Source organism: Sparus aurata, chromosome 3 (genome assembly GCF_900880675.1).
Source record: "Sparus aurata chromosome 3, fSpaAur1.1, whole genome shotgun sequence".
Lineage (NCBI taxonomy): Eukaryota > Metazoa > Chordata > Actinopteri > Spariformes > Sparidae > Sparus > Sparus aurata.
The window spans coordinates 8,024,384-8,042,531 of record NC_044189.1 but is presented as its reverse complement, the minus strand read 5'-3'; the positions used below and the strand labels follow the sequence as shown (position 1 = coordinate 8,042,531).

At 42.6% G+C, this 18,148-nt stretch overlaps 3 protein-coding genes across 4 annotated transcripts; 1 reads left to right on the top strand and 2 right to left on the bottom strand.

The window, feature by feature from the left end:
* Positions 1-329: 329 nt before the first annotated feature.
* Positions 330-7,306, bottom strand: LOC115579335 (uncharacterized). The gene is made up of 9 exons (XM_030412840.1): positions 7,236-7,306; positions 7,070-7,122; positions 6,815-6,968; positions 6,095-6,672; positions 3,822-3,886; positions 3,536-3,599; positions 2,451-2,598; positions 1,562-1,849; positions 330-792 (listed from the first exon to the last, which is right to left on the bottom strand). Exons 2-9 carry the CDS (start codon positions 7,107-7,109, stop codon positions 492-494), a joined length of 1,638 nt encoding a protein of 545 aa, XP_030268700.1. The 5' UTR covers positions 7,110-7,122; positions 7,236-7,306; the 3' UTR covers positions 330-491.
* A 3,328-nt stretch (positions 7,307-10,634) lies between these two features.
* Positions 10,635-12,118, top strand: LOC115578371 (apolipoprotein A-I-like). The gene is made up of 4 exons (XM_030411290.1): positions 10,635-10,748; positions 10,854-10,905; positions 10,994-11,144; positions 11,234-12,118. The coding sequence occupies exons 2-4, from the start codon at positions 10,866-10,868 to the stop codon at positions 11,811-11,813; spliced, it is 771 nt and encodes a 256-aa protein (XP_030267150.1). The 5' UTR covers positions 10,635-10,748; positions 10,854-10,865; the 3' UTR covers positions 11,814-12,118.
* A 782-nt stretch (positions 12,119-12,900) lies between these two features.
* tomm40l (translocase of outer mitochondrial membrane 40 homolog, like) lies at positions 12,901-17,413 on the bottom strand. 2 transcript variants are annotated; one of them, XM_030411411.1, is made up of 10 exons: positions 17,263-17,413; positions 16,522-16,736; positions 16,279-16,346; positions 15,603-15,695; positions 15,402-15,503; positions 14,913-15,018; positions 14,598-14,720; positions 14,400-14,476; positions 14,209-14,311; positions 12,901-13,679 (listed from the first exon to the last, which is right to left on the bottom strand). In XM_030411411.1, exons 2-10 carry the CDS (start codon positions 16,733-16,735, stop codon positions 13,540-13,542), a joined length of 1,026 nt encoding a protein of 341 aa, XP_030267271.1. In that variant the 5' UTR covers position 16,736; positions 17,263-17,413; the 3' UTR covers positions 12,901-13,539. The 2 variants fall into 2 exon arrangements, with proteins under 2 accessions (XP_030267271.1, XP_030267272.1); XM_030411412.1 differs by lacking the exon at positions 17,263-17,413 and adding an exon at positions 16,975-17,237.
* Positions 17,414-18,148: the final 735 nt, after the last annotated feature.

The window sequence follows — 18,148 nt, the reverse complement described above, 5'->3', positions numbered from 1 at the left end:
GTGATTTTTCTCTGGTGTGGTTTGGTGTTTAGTTACATGGAGTTCAGTCACACATCTGTCTAAAGATGCCAGCTCACCTTCACCCTCCCATCTCACGTCATGGACTTTCTTAAAGGATAATGCAAAAACCTGTCGCTGTTCTCCAAAATGCTTTTTAATTGTGAATTTCTGAGCTAAATTATGTCATTTTTGAGACCCTCTGTCTCAAAGAAGTATTCTTGTTTCAGTATTTTTTATATGTTTAATAGAACTGAGGAAACTTGCAGGAGGACTTTGGTTATTGAACATGTTTGTGCACATTATTGATGGTCAGTGATTTTCTACACACATGTGAGCAGCTTGTTTTTATTGAAGTTTGCCTTCAGTGACAGAGACACATTCAGACTGATGGTGGACATTTGTGATGGAACAGAGACTTTCCCCCTTTGAGTCTCTCAAATCCGTAAAGGTGTTACTAATACAGAAAGTGGAGGATGAACAGAGAGTCCAGATTACGCTGTGAACATGGAGACAAAAGGCTTGAACCACTCGTTCAGCTCCTCCATCTTCTCCGCCATGGTGGACTTCATGTCTCCGGCGGTTGTCTCGATGCGCTCCTTGATGTCCTCGGCGGTGGTCTGGATCTTCTCCTTCATGTTCTCCACCTGAGACCTCAGCAGGTCGTTCAGGGTGCTCATCTTTGCCTGGGCGTTGTCACGCACCTGGGCGAAGTAAGGGTCGAGACGGGTCTTCATTTCCTCCATGTTGTCTGAGGTGCGGGACTGGAACTCATCCAAGTAGTCGGCCACTTGTCTGAGAGAAAGACAGAACGGATTGAGCTGAGTGAGGACTCAAAAATATCAGATTTAACACTTCAGCACAAAGTCTGGTGTAAAGAAAGTGATATTATATAGTGAGTGCATGCAGTGTTAGTGCAAAATACTACATGCAAACATCAAACTTCAGTAGAATAAAGTAGCATTAGTATAAAAGTATTGTCTGCAAAATGTACTTTCTCACTGTAACAAAAGTATTTGCATATTTATATGATGTTATTTGTGTATTATTATTGTTAATAATCAGCTGATGTTACAGAGAAAATTATGAAGTTAAAAGTTTTTAAGAAAGAATACTGTCCAAAACTCAAAGATATTCACTTAACAAATATATAAATCAAAGTAAACTGACAAAAAAAAAAAAAAAAAAAGAACTCAAACAGTTCACTAATTATCAAAATGGTTGACGATCAAATTAAACTAATAAGTGGATTAACAAATCATTGCAGCTCTAGTATAATCATTACTGTTTACCTCATCAGGGTAAACCACTCATTATTAATTCTGCTTTCTGGCAGTATGCAGTATATCAATCACCAACAATAAACATCAGAACAACATTGATTGAAGTACTACAGCAATGAAAAGACATTTTTCTAACCAAAGTCCCTCAGGAGAGCCAATAAATCTCAGTAAAACAATTCAAAGTTGCCACAAAGTCAGTTGAAAAGTTAAAGAAACTGTCTCTTACTGGACAGAGTTTCCCTCCAGCCTGCAGCGACGCCTCCCTGCTCCGGTTCACTCACCTCTTGATCTCCTGCGTGTCCTTGTTGAGGCGTTTCTTCAGCTTGCGGGTGTAGGCGGAGACTCTGGTCCTGACGTCGTCGGCGTTCTGCTCCATCATGGTCTGGAGCTCCTGGCTGTACTTGTCCATCTGCTCCCGGCCCTCCATCATGTGGTCGCGGAGCTTGTTGGCCAGCTTCTGCAGGTCCGCGGCCAGACGCTCCCCGGCCTCCTGAGCGTACGGGGCCAGCTTGGTCTGCACGTCGTCTTTGTACATGGAGAGCTCAGACATGCTGTCCTGGATCAGGGTGCTGTTGGGGCAACGAGACGGATACGTTCAAGGACTTCATTTAATCAAATGTAAAGATGGGGCTTCACTAAATCCCAGCAAAGATCTACATTCATCTGTCGCCCTGTTTGTACTGAGCACCTCCATGTCCAATTAATGGCTGAGTAAAGATTCAGTAGTGTCATTAAAAGTCCAAAAGAGTGGACTTGAGTCTCAGCTGGCCTCAGTCAGCGGCTCTGTGCATGTCTCACCTCACCGACACATGCTTGTAAACCTCCTCGCACTCAGCTGAAGGCAGGATATGTGTTGTGTAACGTCTAACAGTGTCGTGTCGAAGCGTTTTCATCAATCCAGCATACTTGAATCAGTCTGACAAGAACACAAAGACCCAGATAAAAGCTGGTCGGTCTTGATCAACGTGTCCAGGAAGTATTGTGTCAGTACAGTGTGAGAAAGGTGATCATCAGCGAGTGTATCTAAGAGTGTTTATAGCACCTAAAGTGTGTAAAACATCCACACAGAGGTCATAGGTCATGCAAATGTTCAGTCAGTTATCAGGTATCACTGATTTACGACGTGGATAACTGCCGCTGCGTTCATCGCTGCGACGTTAGTTAACTCACTCCAGCTCTCTGCTGATCTGGGAGCTCTTGATGCCGCTCACCACCTCGTCGGCCCTCGTGTTCAGATCTGTGAAGTAATCGTTGAACTTGTCGACCGTGGCCTCCCAGGGGGTCTTATCAGGGGACAGGAGGCTTCTGGCGTGGCAGCCTGGAGGGGACAGAGACACAAATGTCAAATACTCACTTCTGAACACAGATGGAGGAAGTTTGGACATTAGATTAGAGATAAAAACACAGAGTGTAATTATCACTGGCTGCAAACTGGAACAAGTTTAATTAGGTTTAATGATTTCTTTTCAGCTATTTCATAACAATCTGTGACTCTATTTTGACAGGCTGAGGGCTAAAGAAATGTATTTCTGGGTGGAGGGATCGAACCAGGACGGAGTCTGATCTTTAAGAAACTTCAGGAACCATCGAGCATAAACTGAGTTTAGAAAAAAAAGTCTAGACAACTTTTAGCTGTTATTCAACATCTGACTGATATGAAGCTCTTTTTCTCCCCTCTATTTTACCATTATTATTATCTTTATTATTATTATTGTTAGTCTGAGAGTACTGGTGGTCCTAGGGTAACCTGTATTTTCAAAATAAAAGCGCTGTCTTTCTTTCTTGCTTACTGTATTTTTACAGCTCTGCAAATTTGTACTTTTCATCAATTTTCAAACCGCCTTTTTCTAGTCACTACTTTATAAGTGTATAATCTTTCCTCATCCATACCCCTGTTAATGCCAAATGCTAGAATGGAAAAAAACAAACAATGAAAATAGTAATTTTTCTGGGTCAGTTTGTCTCCTGTTTGACTGAACGTGCTCCATGAAGCCTGCACTTATCATTTGAAGCGATGTTTTATTATGAATGTATTCATTTTTGTTGAAAGTCTGTACTTAAGTTTATTTTTCTTGATTTAATTACCTTGAATGAGTTCTATCATGACCCCTCATACTCTCTGAAAAGGCAAAACAGCGCTGTTGATGCAACGTTTCTGTGCACAATTTTTGCATTTCATGTAAAATCTCTAAGTACATCTGTCAGGATTATTTATAAAGAAAGATCGAAAGAGTAAGAATGAGTTCTGAAGTCACCTGAGAGGGCAGCCAGCACAAAGATTACTGCGAAGACCTTCATGATGAGCAGGAGGACGGAAACCTGCAATATAAAAGAATAAACTGGTTAAAATCAGCTGAACATTTCACTCACTTCACTTTAGTGAAGACTTTTTGTTTGATTCAGATCTGAATCGTCGACATGTTGGTGTTCTTGACTGAAGAATTTCCCCAAAAAATCTGATTCTAAATATTTTCTTTAATCACTCATTTAGTTCAAACACACCTAAATGACAGCAGAAGTTTTATAGAAGCTGTGCCTCACCTGAGTGATCCTGATCTGTGACGTCTGCGAGGCTGACTGAGCTCCTCGCCCGCTATTTATACAGTCTAAGAGGCATTGATTCGATCCAATAAATGTCAGGAGGATGGCTGACCTGTGTCCGAAGTTCCCCACATGAACTGCGTTGTTGTCATCTTTTATTGCTGTGTGTGTTGATTTGGCTCCACGTCGCACACTGAAGTTAGCAAAACACCCAAATGTCTGGTCAGAGTTTGTTCGGATGGAGGTGATGTGATGTGATGTGATGTGAGAAGAAGTAACAGTTTAGTAAAATGGGATTCTGTCTCCTGCAAACTCATGGGACTCTAATCAGGAAAAGCTCAGATTTGTTACTCTGTTCTTGTCTGACAGAAACTCAATGCTGCAGATAGCACGACAGCAGAGAGGCCGAAGGTGACTCTGGTATCATTTCATAGTCCAGCCGATCTGGTCCATATCTGCTTTAACAACCGCTGCCTGCATTTATACGACTTTTTATAAGATGGCAATCTTTCAAATTAACTGCATTCTGCACAGACGGGGTCATAGATAAATAACTTTATTGTATGTATGTGTGGAAATTAACTTTTGCCCTCATTGCTGGCATCAATAGCAGTAGACATGATTCACTGAATGCACTAGAAAGTCTTTTCAGTGCATTAATGTGTAGACGGTAAATGATTTGTTTTGGCTCTTCATCTTGACAGTTGAAGGCACGTCAAGTAGTTGTACGCGGACACAAAACAAGTCAGATAGAATAAGATAAACAAAATAAACAAAAATAAGAAATTTACAGTATTTACATGAGGTGAAAATTAAAATTGAGGTAGGTTGGGTTGTGCAATAATTGATATAAATGATAAAAAAGCCGGAAAAACATATTTCTTCCTCACAAATACCATCTATTTCTTACAGACTTTTCTTCAGGCCTCTAAAATAATCTAAATAAAGTAAGAAAATACACCAAGTGAAAGGGGGCGCAAGTAGACATTGCTTTATTTTGAAAGGTCACGAGCCCAAACAAAGGTTGTTAACCACTGGATTTAGGTGACAAGGTTGTCGTCATAGTGATTCCATCACCTTTGTGCGTTTTTGCTTTTACTTGCTTCAAATGTTTGGATGTGATATTTTGTTCAGCAAAGCCAAAACATGTTGGTCTGATAACAAAGCTGTTCCTGGTGGTGTTGGTGTTTTCCCCCTCCGACACTCACCCTGGGTTTAAGGTAATTTCTGCCACAACTCTTCAAGACTTTTTGATAACACAGTGGCGTCATCGTCATTATAAGAAGTTATTATTATGATAAAACACTGTGTTTTATATTGAGATGATTTCAGCTTTTTCTTTGGTGAAGCAGCAGTGGGAATCTACCCCTCAACTGCTGCATTTCTTCTGGTCGCTCCGTTTTTCTGCGTTTGGTGTTTCATCCACTCACAGAACTAGCTGACATGATTACAATCAACAGGAGGAAGACGCCGTCAGCAAAGTTAACGTAAGACCAGTGGCAGTTTCAGGCTGTCTGAGAGGAAGGGGTTGAACTAATAAAAAGGGCTCCAGCACGCGGACAGTTGTGCCCCCTCTTCCAGGACTGAGTGGAACCCACAGGGCACTGCTTCATGTTTTCTTGCACACTGGGCGACAAAGAGCACAGCTTCTCTTCACAATAAGGCACTTTCATGTCTTGTTTTTAAATGGAGACACCAGAGAGGGAGATGTCTGCTGCATTCTGCAGGCACATAATTATTTTTTTTTTAGCCGACAAGAGCTTCAACGCTAATTGTTCTGCTTTTAATGTGACCTGTTTTTATTTTGTGTATCTGACGGCGTCTTTTTCTTCTATCGCACCGCCATGTTCTGGGAGGAGCAGCATTTTGTGTCATCACGTATCCAAACACACAAACAAAACTGCAATAAATGTAATCTTGAATCTTTCGTGACATTGCACCTTCATTACGCGACACTTTTATCAGTCGGAGAGCCGTCACCTCTCTGTTATCTCCACGGCTCAGTCAGTGAGACCGGTCTGACGCTACACAGGAGATCAATACAGCCAGAGAAACACGAAGACTCAAAGTACATTTAATTTAATTTAATTTATTGCTGTTTCACAGATGAAAGCTTACAGTAGCAAACAGTAACACAGTGGAGGAAATACTGACAGTGTTCAGAAGGTTTCCTTTGAGAGCATCTTTCAACATGAAAACACACACGATGAGGTATTGCACTTTGTATCTGTCCCATAAACACCACCCTGATTCAACAGAGCTGAGTCCGTTTTACTGGATCAGTTTGGTGAAGGACCTCCACAGACCGGTCAGCTGCCTCTTCATGTTCTGGGTGTCGGCGTCCAGCTTGGCCTTCAGCTCCTCTCCCAGTGGAATCAGGCTCTGCTGGATCTCCTGGGTTTTCTGTGTCAGCTGGCTCTCAAAGCTCTGGGCCAGGGGGATCATGCTCCTCCTGAACTCCTCCACGCTCTGCTCCATCTTCTCCTTAATCTCCTCGCTGTATGGGACCATCTGGGCCTGCAGCCTGTTCACGTTCTCATCCATCTGCACCTTCAGCTCCTGGCTCCTCTGCAGCAGGACGGTCTTCAGGGACTCGGAGTCCATGGCGTTGGCGTATGGGACGGCGTCCCTCTTCAGCTCCTCCACCTTCCTCTGGAGGTCAGCCACCAGCTCCTCGGTGTAGGGCTGCAGACGGGCTCCCATGGCGGTCAGGTCTTTCTCCACACGGGTCTTCAGCTGCTCGGCCTCCTGGGTGAACTTGGACACGAGGTCCTGGGTCAGAGGAGCCACCTGAGTGCGGAGAGCGTCGGTGAGCTTGTTGACGGCCTCGGTGCTCTCAGAGATGAGGGTGCTGCAGACACAGAGACAAAGACGTGAATTAGTCATAAAGAAGTCTGTTTTGTTTTTATGAAAAAACAAAAAGTCAGTAATGCAATGGAAAGGATGGACTCGTCCTTTAAGTAAGTGTGTCTTTATCATTCTGGGGGTCTTACTTGACTTCCTTGCCCAGCTGCGACTGTCTGATCTGCTTCAGGGAGTCCTCGGCGGTCGTGGTTGCCTTGGCGACGTAGTCCCAGAAAGCATCTTTCACCATGTCGACCTGCTGCTTGGGCTGGTTTTGCCACACGATGTTGGCATTGCAACCTGCTGAAAGAACAGAGATTTAAGAAAATGTATTCTCTTAATTCTGGTTCCGACTTTAATGACTCACATCTTGACTTCAGCAAAAGTTTTGTAACTTTTCTCACCAGTGAAAACCGCGAGGGCGAGCACCACGAGGACCTTCATGACTGACGTGTAGCTGAAAATGAAACAGGCAGAATTATCTCTCTGTGGTTACTTTTCATATTATATCTATCTCCCATAAACAATGACCTCCTCTTCCTCCTCCTCCTCCTCTTCCTGCTCTCTTACCTGTGTGGATGAGCTTCCTGTCCAGTCAGCGAGCTGTTGAGAACACCGTGTGTGTCCTGCACAGCTCAGGGCTCAGTATATATAGGCGGCTGAGTTGTATAGAGGAATTCTCAGGAGTAAAGTCCAAACTCTGAGTGCCGTGCTGTCACGGCTGCTTCCACATCAAACCAGTGCTCACAGTGGTACGTAAGAGATGACATCATCACTGCCTGGTGAGCTCACGTACATTATATATTATCACAACATGTCATCATACATAGAGAGCTTTCAGAGCAAGAGTGGAGCTCAAGAAATATTTTAGTTTTAGTTTAGTGACTGGTGCAAATCATGTCTTTATGTAGCACTTTAAAGACCTTTTAAAGCCAAACAACTAATAATAAAGTTTGAAATTCTAGATGTGTGACACAAATGTGTGTAAAAAGATAAAACACAAATCCATCTACAAAGGTCATGTCTGTAGGCACATTCAGAAGACATTATTATACATTTATAAAGCTTTATAAAAGTCTTTCTATGTGTTTATAATCATGCATGATATCTTATAACAAGGATTAAAAAGAATAATAAGTGGTGGACACAACAAGTTCAGCATTAACAAGACTTTATACCTCCATGCCAAAGTGAAAACTGAAGAATCTGAATCTTGGGTTACACAGCAGCACATTATTGTGCTTTTCATATTTTCTTAGCCCGGGCGATCCACAACCTCTTAGCCACCAATTTTGCCTCTTTTAGTCCAGGATTAACCTGAGCCAAATGCTACATGATTCACACTGAATTGCTGCTAGCCCTGGGCTAAATGTCTGTGTTGTGTTATTACTCCGTTAACCTGTTTCACACCTTTCAGCCCCGTGTTGAGAAGTAACCCCACAAATACAGAGCAAGCAAATAAGCCTCTTTGTTAGCCAACTTCCAAGTCTGCCAGGATTGATCCAGTGTAAATGCTAACTTAGCCTGGGGCTAGGACAGCTCTAAGAATGCTATTAGCCTTGAGCCTAGTGCAGCGTAAAGAGCCCTTGTAACTACCATGACTTTGGTGAGCCATAAAGAAACATTAAGAACTTATTTTCAACATGTTCATACAATATTATTTACAAAAAAAGACGAAAAACAAATAATACTTGTTGCTAATAATAGGTTAATTCGATGCTAGTGTTTCTGGCTCAGTCTGTCTTTGAGCTAAATGCTACTGCTCGCATGCTAACGTGTTCACAATGACAACTAACATCACGCTGATGTTTAGCAGGTGTAGTGTTTCCCTTTGTTTATCCGTTTTAGTTTCCCAGGTTAGCATGCTAACACATGGCTATTACCACAAAGCTCAAAATGAAGCTGAGGCTGATGGGAAAGTCACCAGGTTTGCAGATATTTTGTCAGAAAATAAAGTTACTGGACACATTCAATTTTGACCTGATGAGTGCGCTTGCAAAGTCAGTGAATCAGAAAGTTGCTGAAATTCATCTTGAGAGAAACAGAAACGTCAACCTTCGTCAGCGTCAGCAAAAATTTAAAATCAAAGTGGTGGATTGACAGACTGATAATAAAAGATTATATTATAACAGATACAATGAAGAATCTCCTATGTTGCTTGATCAGAAACAAACTGATCCTGAACCGAACAATTAAAAAAAGAAATGACTCACAAGTTAAAAAAAAAAACTTAGGAAGGACAATCACAAAAAAACATGTACTTCTACGTGATGTCTGTCTGTATAAACCCATGAGAATAAACACACATTAGCTCGAAACAAATCAAATGAAGATTATTGTGAAACACTCAGGAGACGTGAGATTTGTGTCCTTCTTATGTAACAAGTGTAAACACAGTGATGAGTTGAGTGACACAGAAACTTCTGCACTCGAAGAAACGCCAGCAGATAAGATAATGTTACTGTGACTGTTTCTCTCCGCTGTATCATACAGTACAAACACTGAAGAATCACAGAGTCAACACACCGATTCACTTGAATGCTCTCAGCTTCTTATCGACTGATCGGTGTTGTCAGGCGTTTATAGGTCAGTGAGATGTGAGCAGGACTTTGATCGAGCCGTGCCATCTGACCTGCACATTATCTCCACGGAGGAATGTTGCGTTTCCTTATGCAGCGACTCAGTCCGGACCGACTGATGGGACAGAGTGTTCCTCTCAGGACAAACTGCTGATAAACATACAGGTGTTTTCATATGACGCACACAAAGACTTATTATGTAAGGAGTACTTGGAGAAGCTAAAGATTTCCTGCTCTGGGAAACAAGAAATGTATGTGTCTGTCATTTGAGTGAAGGGGGAAGACATTAAACGAGAGCCATGTTGAGACACGCACACAAGAGAAGATCGTTTGAGACAGAATGATATTAATTGTGCCCTCCTCCCCCAGTGTCCTGTCGACTTTAAGCCTCCAAGGAACCCTTTTTTTTGTTTCCTGTTCTCTCAACAACCCCAAAAACCACTATTCTCATTACAAATGTCAGTTTTGCCACAGGGTCGTAGCTGCGGCACTGTCATTTTGAGCTTCTGAGCTTCAAGAACTCCTACAGCACTTCATTACAGTTTGAAAAAGGGGTGTGGCTATGTTGTGATATTCACGATAATTGCGATATTAAAAAGTGAAATATTGTTATCGTGTTAATAATACACGTATCATAATATCGTCTGAATACTCCAGCCAAGATGTTCTTTGTTCATTTTTTTTTTTTTTTTTTTTTCGTGAGTTCATCTTGTGTCCTTAACTGTATTTGTCATTCAAAAGGGGAAACTTGAAGCCTGGAGAGGAGTGGACATACAAACCGCTGTGAGGATAAAACAGTTTGTCGGTCACTTTCACACCATTCTCACTATTATAGCCACTCATCGAGAATATGTGTGTCACAAATAGCACGGGCAAAGAAAAGGAGGAGATGGGGTGAAATCACGGATGCTACAGCAACAGGCTCAAGAAGCTTTAATCTTTCTGTTTCAATTTTCCCTACTTGTGCACTGATTCTGTTCATCTGATCAGCCAATTATAGTGATCAACTACTATTGGCCAACAAAGGGCAATTAGCGCCGACCGTGTGAGACACATCGCAAAAACTAGGGCCACATTTGTTCCCCGACGGCCTGATGAACCTGTTATTGATCATGTGTCAGGGCTCCAACGCGTTTGCCAAAATGCCAAAGAATAATTTCCTGAACCTTTAAGTGAAACATTTTCTGTCCACTGAATTACGTCTTTACAGGCCAGTAGTCCCAGGCTTTGTGTAGCTGCTGCACGTGATGCTGTTTTCAGGGTATAGACTGATACTTTACCCTCCCAGATGGCAGAGATACTGTGCGCATCACAAGATGAAATAGTCGATGACACTTAAATCATGACGTGGAGTGGCAGCAGTGACAGGATTGTGTCCACCGGGGCACCCAGAGGAGGACTTTACCCTTCAACGCGGCTATAAAAACTCAGAGCGGCCGTCTGAACAGCACAACCCATCAGCCACCACCCTCTGAGAGAAGACGAGACGAGCTGCTGCTGCAAGGTAACGCATCTGTTCATATTCAAAACCCTTCTCATGATTTTGGGACTAAGTTATATGTCAGATTACACACAAATTGAATTCTTCTTCTACTTTCTTCATCCACAGTCAGATTCAGTCATGAAGGTCCTTGTGGTTCTCGCACTTGCCGTTTTCTCGGGTGAGTGAAGTGTTGATCCACGCTGACCAGAAAGTGTTTGTCTTCCGCCAAACCTCTCTGTTAAATCTGCTCTTTTATTCATCCACAGGTTGCAATGCCAACATCCTGTGGCAGGAGCCTCCCAAGACCAGCCTGGACATGGTGAAAGATGCTTTCTGGGACTACGTTGCTAAAGCGACCTCCACCGCCGAGGACTCCCTGAACCAGATCAGGCAGTCTGAGCTGGGACAGGAAGTGAAGTAAGAGCCAGAAATTATAAAGAAGACTGATCACATTTAAAGTACCCCAATGGTTCGATCCATTCATTGTTTTTCTCTGTGTCTTTCAGCACCAAGATCTCCCAGAGCGCCGACACAGTCAACCAGTACGTTGTTTCTCTGCGGACTCAGGTGGCCCCCGTCACCCAGGACTTCATGACCCGCTTCACCCAGGAGGCCGAGCAGCTGAAGACCCGCCTGGAGAAGGATATGTCCGCCGTGAGCGCCAACCTGCAGCCCTTAGCTCAGGAGATGGTGGCCAACCTCCAGAAGCAGGTGGAGGAGCTGCAGAGGGAGGCGGCCCCCTACGTCGAGGCCATGGACCCCGAGCCCCTGAAGGCCGTCCTGCTGCAGAAGAGCCAGGAGCTGAAGGTGCAGCTGGAGAAGAGAATGGCCGACGTGCAGGCCCAGATGGTCCCCTACACCGAGGAGATTAAGGAGAAGATGGAGCAGAGCGTGGATGAGTTTCAGAAGAGCGTGATCCCCCTGACCCAGAGCTTTGAGGCCCAGCTGACCCAGAAAACCCAGGAGATCCAGCAGAACCTGGTTCCACTGGGAGAGGAGCTGAAGGCCAAGCTGGACGCCAGCGCTCAGGACCTGCAGGCTCAGCTGACCAGTCTGTGGGAGTCTTTCACCAGGAAGACCCAGTAAACGGACTGCCGCACCCGCCTCAGAGCACCCACCAAATAATTTATTTTAACTTCACACAATATATATTTTATTAGATCAACTTTAACCAGTCAGTTCAGCCTCTCTGTGTCTTAATAAGCATGAGAAACATCTCCAGTTACAGTAGAAGGCAAATTCTGAAAAGCTGCACTTAAATACAACACAAACATAATGTCATGACTCGGCCCATGTGATATCATCTCACACAGTGTTGTTTTATTGACTCGATACATCGCTGAGGAGTGTTTTATTTGTGTGTTGCATTAAAACTCATCTGCACAACCAACTATTACTGTTTGTTTTGAATATTTTCTATCATCTCGCCACTGGCCACATATTAAATACGGTGTCTGTCCTGTATATTATAAAAATGGTCACGAAAAAACATTTTGCAGTATCTTAGTATCCTAGTTTTAAATCACGCTCAAGAATGCATTTTACAAATCTTAACTGATATCACGCCAGTGGACTAATCGTTCCGACAAATATATTCATTAACTCTATTAAATGCATTCACCCCCTAATTATCTTTCAAAGGTTTTATTTCCCAACCTTTCCACTCAGTTTTAGTCTACAAGACTCTTCTCCATGAGTACAGTACGTTTAATCCCAACCAACTACAGACAGTCTTTTCTATTTTTGGGCAAGGTTACACCCCTTATATCCAAATCTAAAGAACTAATGATATTCCTATATTTATTTATAGCTGTAGGGGGCATTTTGCCAGCATGATGTGGCTTCACTTAGAGGAAAGGATCACTGCAAATCAACACAGAGTTGTTTAAGTGATCACCTTCATCCTACAATGAAATTGTGAGGGAGTCGTCTGTTTTACAAGATGAAAATACCTCCATCCAGACGGCACGAGGGAAATCTGATCGATGAGTATAGAAAGTAAACCATGTGATGTGAATCATAGGCCAAGTCCTAATGCCCGCCCTCAAACTTTATGCCCAGGGACTTATTTTGGGAGGGAACTTATCCTTTTAACGTACCGTATGCACCTGCGAGGAAGCACTCCGCCGTCCAGCAGAAACAAGATCGACTGAAGGAAATAGCCACAGCCATGCAGTTTTTGTAAGAAATTGTATTTATCAGTTTCCAAGAGGTATATACAGGTCATATATACGGTTTCATATGTACGTAACATAAAAAAGGCAACAAAACAAGTGATGGATTGTGAACATGCAGTACAGTACACTCCTTCCAGGTAGCCGGTAAACTCGTCTGTAACCAATAAATCACCTTTAAACAAACAAATGACAACGACTTCAGCCACTGCACGCCAAGACAGATTTTACAGTAAAAAAAAAAAACAAGAATAAAATTCAGCACTGGAGCGACAGGCACTGACCTCAGTGACAAAAACAAAGAGCTCTGTAATGTCTCATGATGTGTTAGGTCTTTCTACTGTCTATTGGTTTGTGTCGAGAGTCCACGTCAACAACTTCCTGATCAACCACATTATTTTTTACACTTCTGATCAATCAGGCAACTCATGTTATACAATTAAAAAGGCATTCGATTTACATTAGTACCTTCTATTTGATGAAACACGATCTGGGAAACGGATAACAGGAAAATGGCCGTATGGGGCAGATTGAGTTGATGGGACACAGTAGTGTACACGGCATAGTCTGCTCGTCCATAGTGAGTCTGTCTGTTCTGTCTGTCAGTCCGCGGGTCGATAACCCGCCGCCCAGTCAGTCTAACCGATGGTGATGCCGAAACCGCACTGGAACTTGTTCTTGCGATGGTTGAGGAAGGTGCAGAGGACCAGAGAGAGCGGCAGCGGGAGCAGCTTCTTTTCTAACGTTGCACCGACTACCCAGTTACTGTCTACTGAACCTGAAAGAGAAGCAGGAGACTGAATGTTAGGAGGGCTCCATTAGGATGACACATGAAGTTTCCAGAAAAAGTGAGAGAAACATAAAACATCTGTAGATATGTTTGTCTGTGTGTTGTTTGTTTATCATTTGTAAAAAGTTTGAATTAGTAGACCATGGCCAAAATTAGAAGGTAGCTCCAAGTATATAGGGAGCGGCATCACCAGACTAAATGCTGCCCTTTGCTAGCCATCTTTTGCTAATTAGCAAAATTAGCCGTGGAGCTAGTTGCCTTATTAACTGACTGGATCTGGCCTTGGATCCTATTATTCTGCTTATTAAGGAAAAAGGTATAAAAATATCTAATTTCTTTACATTTTGTGAGTTTATTTTGTTGAATATCTGTGTTAAACCCCCAGTAAGCTAAAACTACAGCAAAAACTAGTTGGCTAAAAACGTAAAGACAGTTGTAAAGACAGCTCCCTGTGCAGTACTATCACTGCGGTAATGAACGTGTTTCTCCTTTAAATAAAATTGTATACAAGCTGTACCTTTAAACAGTAAATTGGCTTTTGGAACGTCTAGCTGGTAACCGAATGACACGCTGGTGTCCTGCATGCGGTTGCTCGCTTCATACTCCACTCCGATTTGCAACTGTTGAAGAGCAGCACACAGTTAAAAATATCATAAACACCTCAAGAGGCCACAAATGTGTAAAACAAGTTAAAGGCGACAAAGTTACCTGGTCGTTGGCTTTGTGATAGTATGAAGCGTGAGCCCCCGCGGAGCCGAGCGTCAATGTGGCGATGTAGTTACTACCTGTATTGAAGGAGGTGAGGTCAATACTGATCAACCAAATTAAAAAAAACAAACATTATGGACACACTAATTCCAAGAAAACTGGATCCAGACAACATGTTTGAAGTAACCTGCGTCTCACCTGTGTATCTGCCAACTAAAGACATCACTGCGCCTTCCTCTCCAGGCCTGCGGTGGTAAACCAGCTCCCCTCCCAGAGCCAGATCTGGTGTTATGGACTGGAGGTAGTGTGTTACAACAATACCTGACAGGTGGACAACGAGAGGCGTTCAGCTTCAGAACAACATCTTTGTTTTGGTCAAATTAAACATTCCATCAGAAAATTTCAAACAATCATAAAACATCGAGGATAAAGAAGTTATTTTAGTCTCTGGATGACAAAATGTGAACATGTCTGCAGACTGTATATACGCAGCATCACTGACTGAAGACCTACCAGAGCCGACGAGGACGTCTGGGTTTCCAAGGGTAACTGTTGCAGTAAAATCCTCTCCCCTGATCTCAGCATCGCCTTGCCAGTTCACAAACTTGTTTTGTTGTGTCTGAGATGGGACAGATTTGTGCAAAATTAGAAACATTGAAGGCTGAATGAAGTGGATTTCTAAAGGCAGATACAAAGATCATTATATTTTTGGTTTACATGAGTGAGAAGATGAAACACCAGATTATGTTGAAAATCATGCATATTTCCAGAAATCTATCAGAATTCAAGCATATTACTAAATTACATTACATGTTGCAACTATCAAAACTTTGTACAAACGCTGTATACAGACATTAGTACAACATGTGTGTGACAAGCCAATAACTGACACAAAAAAATAAAATAGAATTGAACTTTGAAAGTGAAAACATGTTATGATCAGGTTATAGTTGTATCTAAATTAAGTAGTAAAATGTCCAACAGGGGAAAAAAAATGTTTACCTGGAAGGCCAATTTGGATCGTACTCCACTGGAGATTTGGTGGATGATTTGGGCGTTAAGGCTGCCGCTGTTGTCCATGTCTCCCACCATGACTGGAAAAAACTGAACAAAAAGAGGAGAACATTCAATTAACAGTTCACATAAGAGGAAGAAAACAAACATCTTACAGATGAGACAGACTGTGACTTTACGGCAACGTACCTCTGCTGGACCCATCTGCTTTGTTCCAACGTATGTTGCACCAAATCTGTAGGACGAATCTCCCAAGGTGCTCAGCAGCACAGTGTGATTCACCTTAAAGAGAGTTGAAAAAGGACTAATTGAAAATGTTGTTTTAACACATCTGCAGTTCGCTTTATATTGTCTTATCCATCGTGGAACTTAGGCTTGGCCGATACGTTAAAATTGTAGGTGAAAAAGGTGAACTTTCTGTCCCAACAATCACCAGCCTAGGTTTGGTCAAAATAAACCTTTAATTCACCAGATTAGATGTAAAAAAACAAAAAAAACAAAAAAACATTCTGAGGCTTTACTGAGTGTTGTGTGGAGGAGAGCAGGCAGAGCAGAGGTAAAAATGTATGTCTACTGTGCTGACTTTTAAGTGAGTCTGTGACAGACCAGTACCTTTCACTAGTTCTTTGGATGCAGACTGTTAAATTACCACAATAAAATGACAGAAATGACCCACAAACAATCACCTCAAACACGAAACCCAAGTGGAATAACTCAGACACACACAATTAAAATCTTACAGAAAAACATGAGCTTTTCAGATGTAGTCAGGCTTTATTCTGTGTATCAGTCAAAGGCCAATGCAAACATACAAGAAAGCCGTTTTGATTTCTGTGGGGAAAAAAAATCTAATAATTTAACTGACCTGGAAGTGATTGCTAAGGCCCTTGTTGACAGTTAGCCTGACGCCCTCCATCTGCATAGGGAACACCTCTGGAGAACACAAACACACACAGATGCAGATAAGAAAGAAATGTAGAAGAGGCAGTTTACAAGTTTGTCGTTTCTGACAAATACATGTTCTCTTGCAATGCATCTTCATATCTACTTCTAACCAGTTTCCTGTTGTATGACTTATCAGTGGCAAGACTGTGACTTCTCCATTTACCTTTGCACTTGCGATGACACTCATCAAATGCACCCGGGTTAGGCAGAGTGTTTTCCGCCTCCGACTGCTGTCCTGAGGCTGCCTCATTGGGGGTTAAAACTGAGGAAACTGGAGGCATCCCGAAGCCTGGTGGCACCGTCAGCCCCGGGACGGCAGCACCACCAGAAGCTGGTGGTGGAGGGTTGGGGGAGCTGGCAGCCAAAACACTGCCCATTCTGGGATAAAGCATGAGAGGGTGCATCAGTGACTGGGTTAAAACGGAGGCTGTTATTTCCCATAATGAGAAATCTGATCTTCACGAGTACAATGGGCGGAGTGCCCCTTTAACCTTTCACACCGCTCATGCTCATTCATATGAAGTTAGAGCTGCAGCACGTAAGAAACGCCGGCTAACATTAAAAAAACCAATAACATCATGCGAGGGAGATGGGTGATAAAATACGGATTACTTACTCCTTTCTTTATCAAATGTTGCTAATGTTTTAAATGAACCTGCTTCACCTACAAGCCAGTATAAAAAAGTTAGCTAAGCTAGCTCTTTAGCGCCATTTAGTGCAGTGGTTAACCTGCTTGCTAGCTTGTCAGCCGGCTGACAGCATTAAAACACACAGTTGCTGCCGGCGGAGGGAAACAAATACCGCTTCGTTAGGAGGCAACTGACGAATAAACAACTGATACGTTGATATATTTCCAGTGAAACCTCCTGTTATATAAAACACATAGGTAACGATAGCTACTCACGTTGTGATATCCAGAGGACGATGCAGCCGGAAGTTGAAACCGGTGGCACCAAAGAAGAAGATGATCGACGCGTGACGCTGGGGTCCGCCTATTTCCTAAAGGCGCGCTATGATTGGATGACGAAACATGACTCTCAGAAATGATTGGCAGAAAGACCTGTCACTCATTTATTATGTATGAAGAATCGAAGGCGGGATTATGTGTGGTTACGTCACGTTCCCACCCAAACCCTATTTGCCAACCTGTTGAAGAGGGGCGGGACGTTATGGTTTGAGGTCTCCGATTGGCTGATCGACTTATACGTCGTGGTGAAATGTCATGGATAAAATACCTTCAAGGTCAAACGGCAGCCTGAAGACAAAGTCACAGCTCCCAAACCAGTTTATTGAACGTGTAGCTGACACACAGCAGCGCCTCTCTCTTCATACAGCCACGGTTCACACAGCTGTAGCGCTCAGGAGTCACAAAACCCTGCTTTCTATTATTCCTCCTGACATTACCATGTTGTTTATCAGCGTTGTCACACATATAATTATCGTATTTGTACTAACAACTGCTTTATGCAAAATGGCCACTACACCTTAATTTTTATTATATTAGTATGTAGACAGAAAGACACTATATGTCAGTTCTTTTTCCAGTGCCATAATACTTAAGAAGCGTTTGCTTAGTGAATATACATTTTTTGGTTGTTTTCTGATATAAACGGCATTCACCTGAGGCATTCGCCATTCGAGAATTGTGCTATATGTAAAATCTGGCCACCTGTTGAATTCATATTCTAAACACTACACAACATCTGCTAAAGAAGTTATTTATTCTCATTCTATTGATAGAATAGATTTTTATTGTCATTGTTTCAGAAAAAACAACGAAACAGAGATAG

Coding starts and splice junctions, on each gene's coding strand:
- LOC115578371 (XM_030411290.1), top strand. CDS start 10,866: ATGAAGGTCCTTGTGGTTCTCGCACTTGCCGTTTTCTCGG. Junction 10,906..10,993: donor CGCACTTGCCGTTTTCTCGG/GTGAGTGAAGTG, acceptor ATTCATCCACAG/GTTGCAATGCCAACATCCTG. Junction 11,145..11,233: donor GAGCTGGGACAGGAAGTGAA/GTAAGAGCCAGA, acceptor TGTGTCTTTCAG/CACCAAGATCTCCCAGAGCG.
- tomm40l (XM_030411411.1), bottom strand. CDS start 16,735: ATGGGCAGTGTTTTGGCTGCCAGCTCCCCCAACCCTCCACCACCAGCT. Junction 14,312..14,399: donor ATCACAAAGCCAACGACCAG/GTAACTTTGTCG, acceptor GCTCTTCAACAG/TTGCAAATCGGAGTGGAGTA. Junction 13,680..14,208: donor AGCCAATTTACTGTTTAAAG/GTACAGCTTGTA, acceptor CTTCTCTTTCAG/GTTCAGTAGACAGTAACTGG.
- LOC115579335 (XM_030412840.1), bottom strand. CDS start 7,109: ATGAAGGTCCTCGTGGTGCTCGCCCTCGCGGTTTTCACTG. Junction 3,887..6,094: donor CTTCACCAAACTGATCCAGT/AAAACGGACTCA, acceptor AATGCCTCTTAG/ACTGTATAAATAGCGGGCGA. Junction 1,850..2,450: donor CAGATCAGCAGAGAGCTGGA/GTGAGTTAACTA, acceptor TTGCCCCAACAG/CACCCTGATCCAGGACAGCA.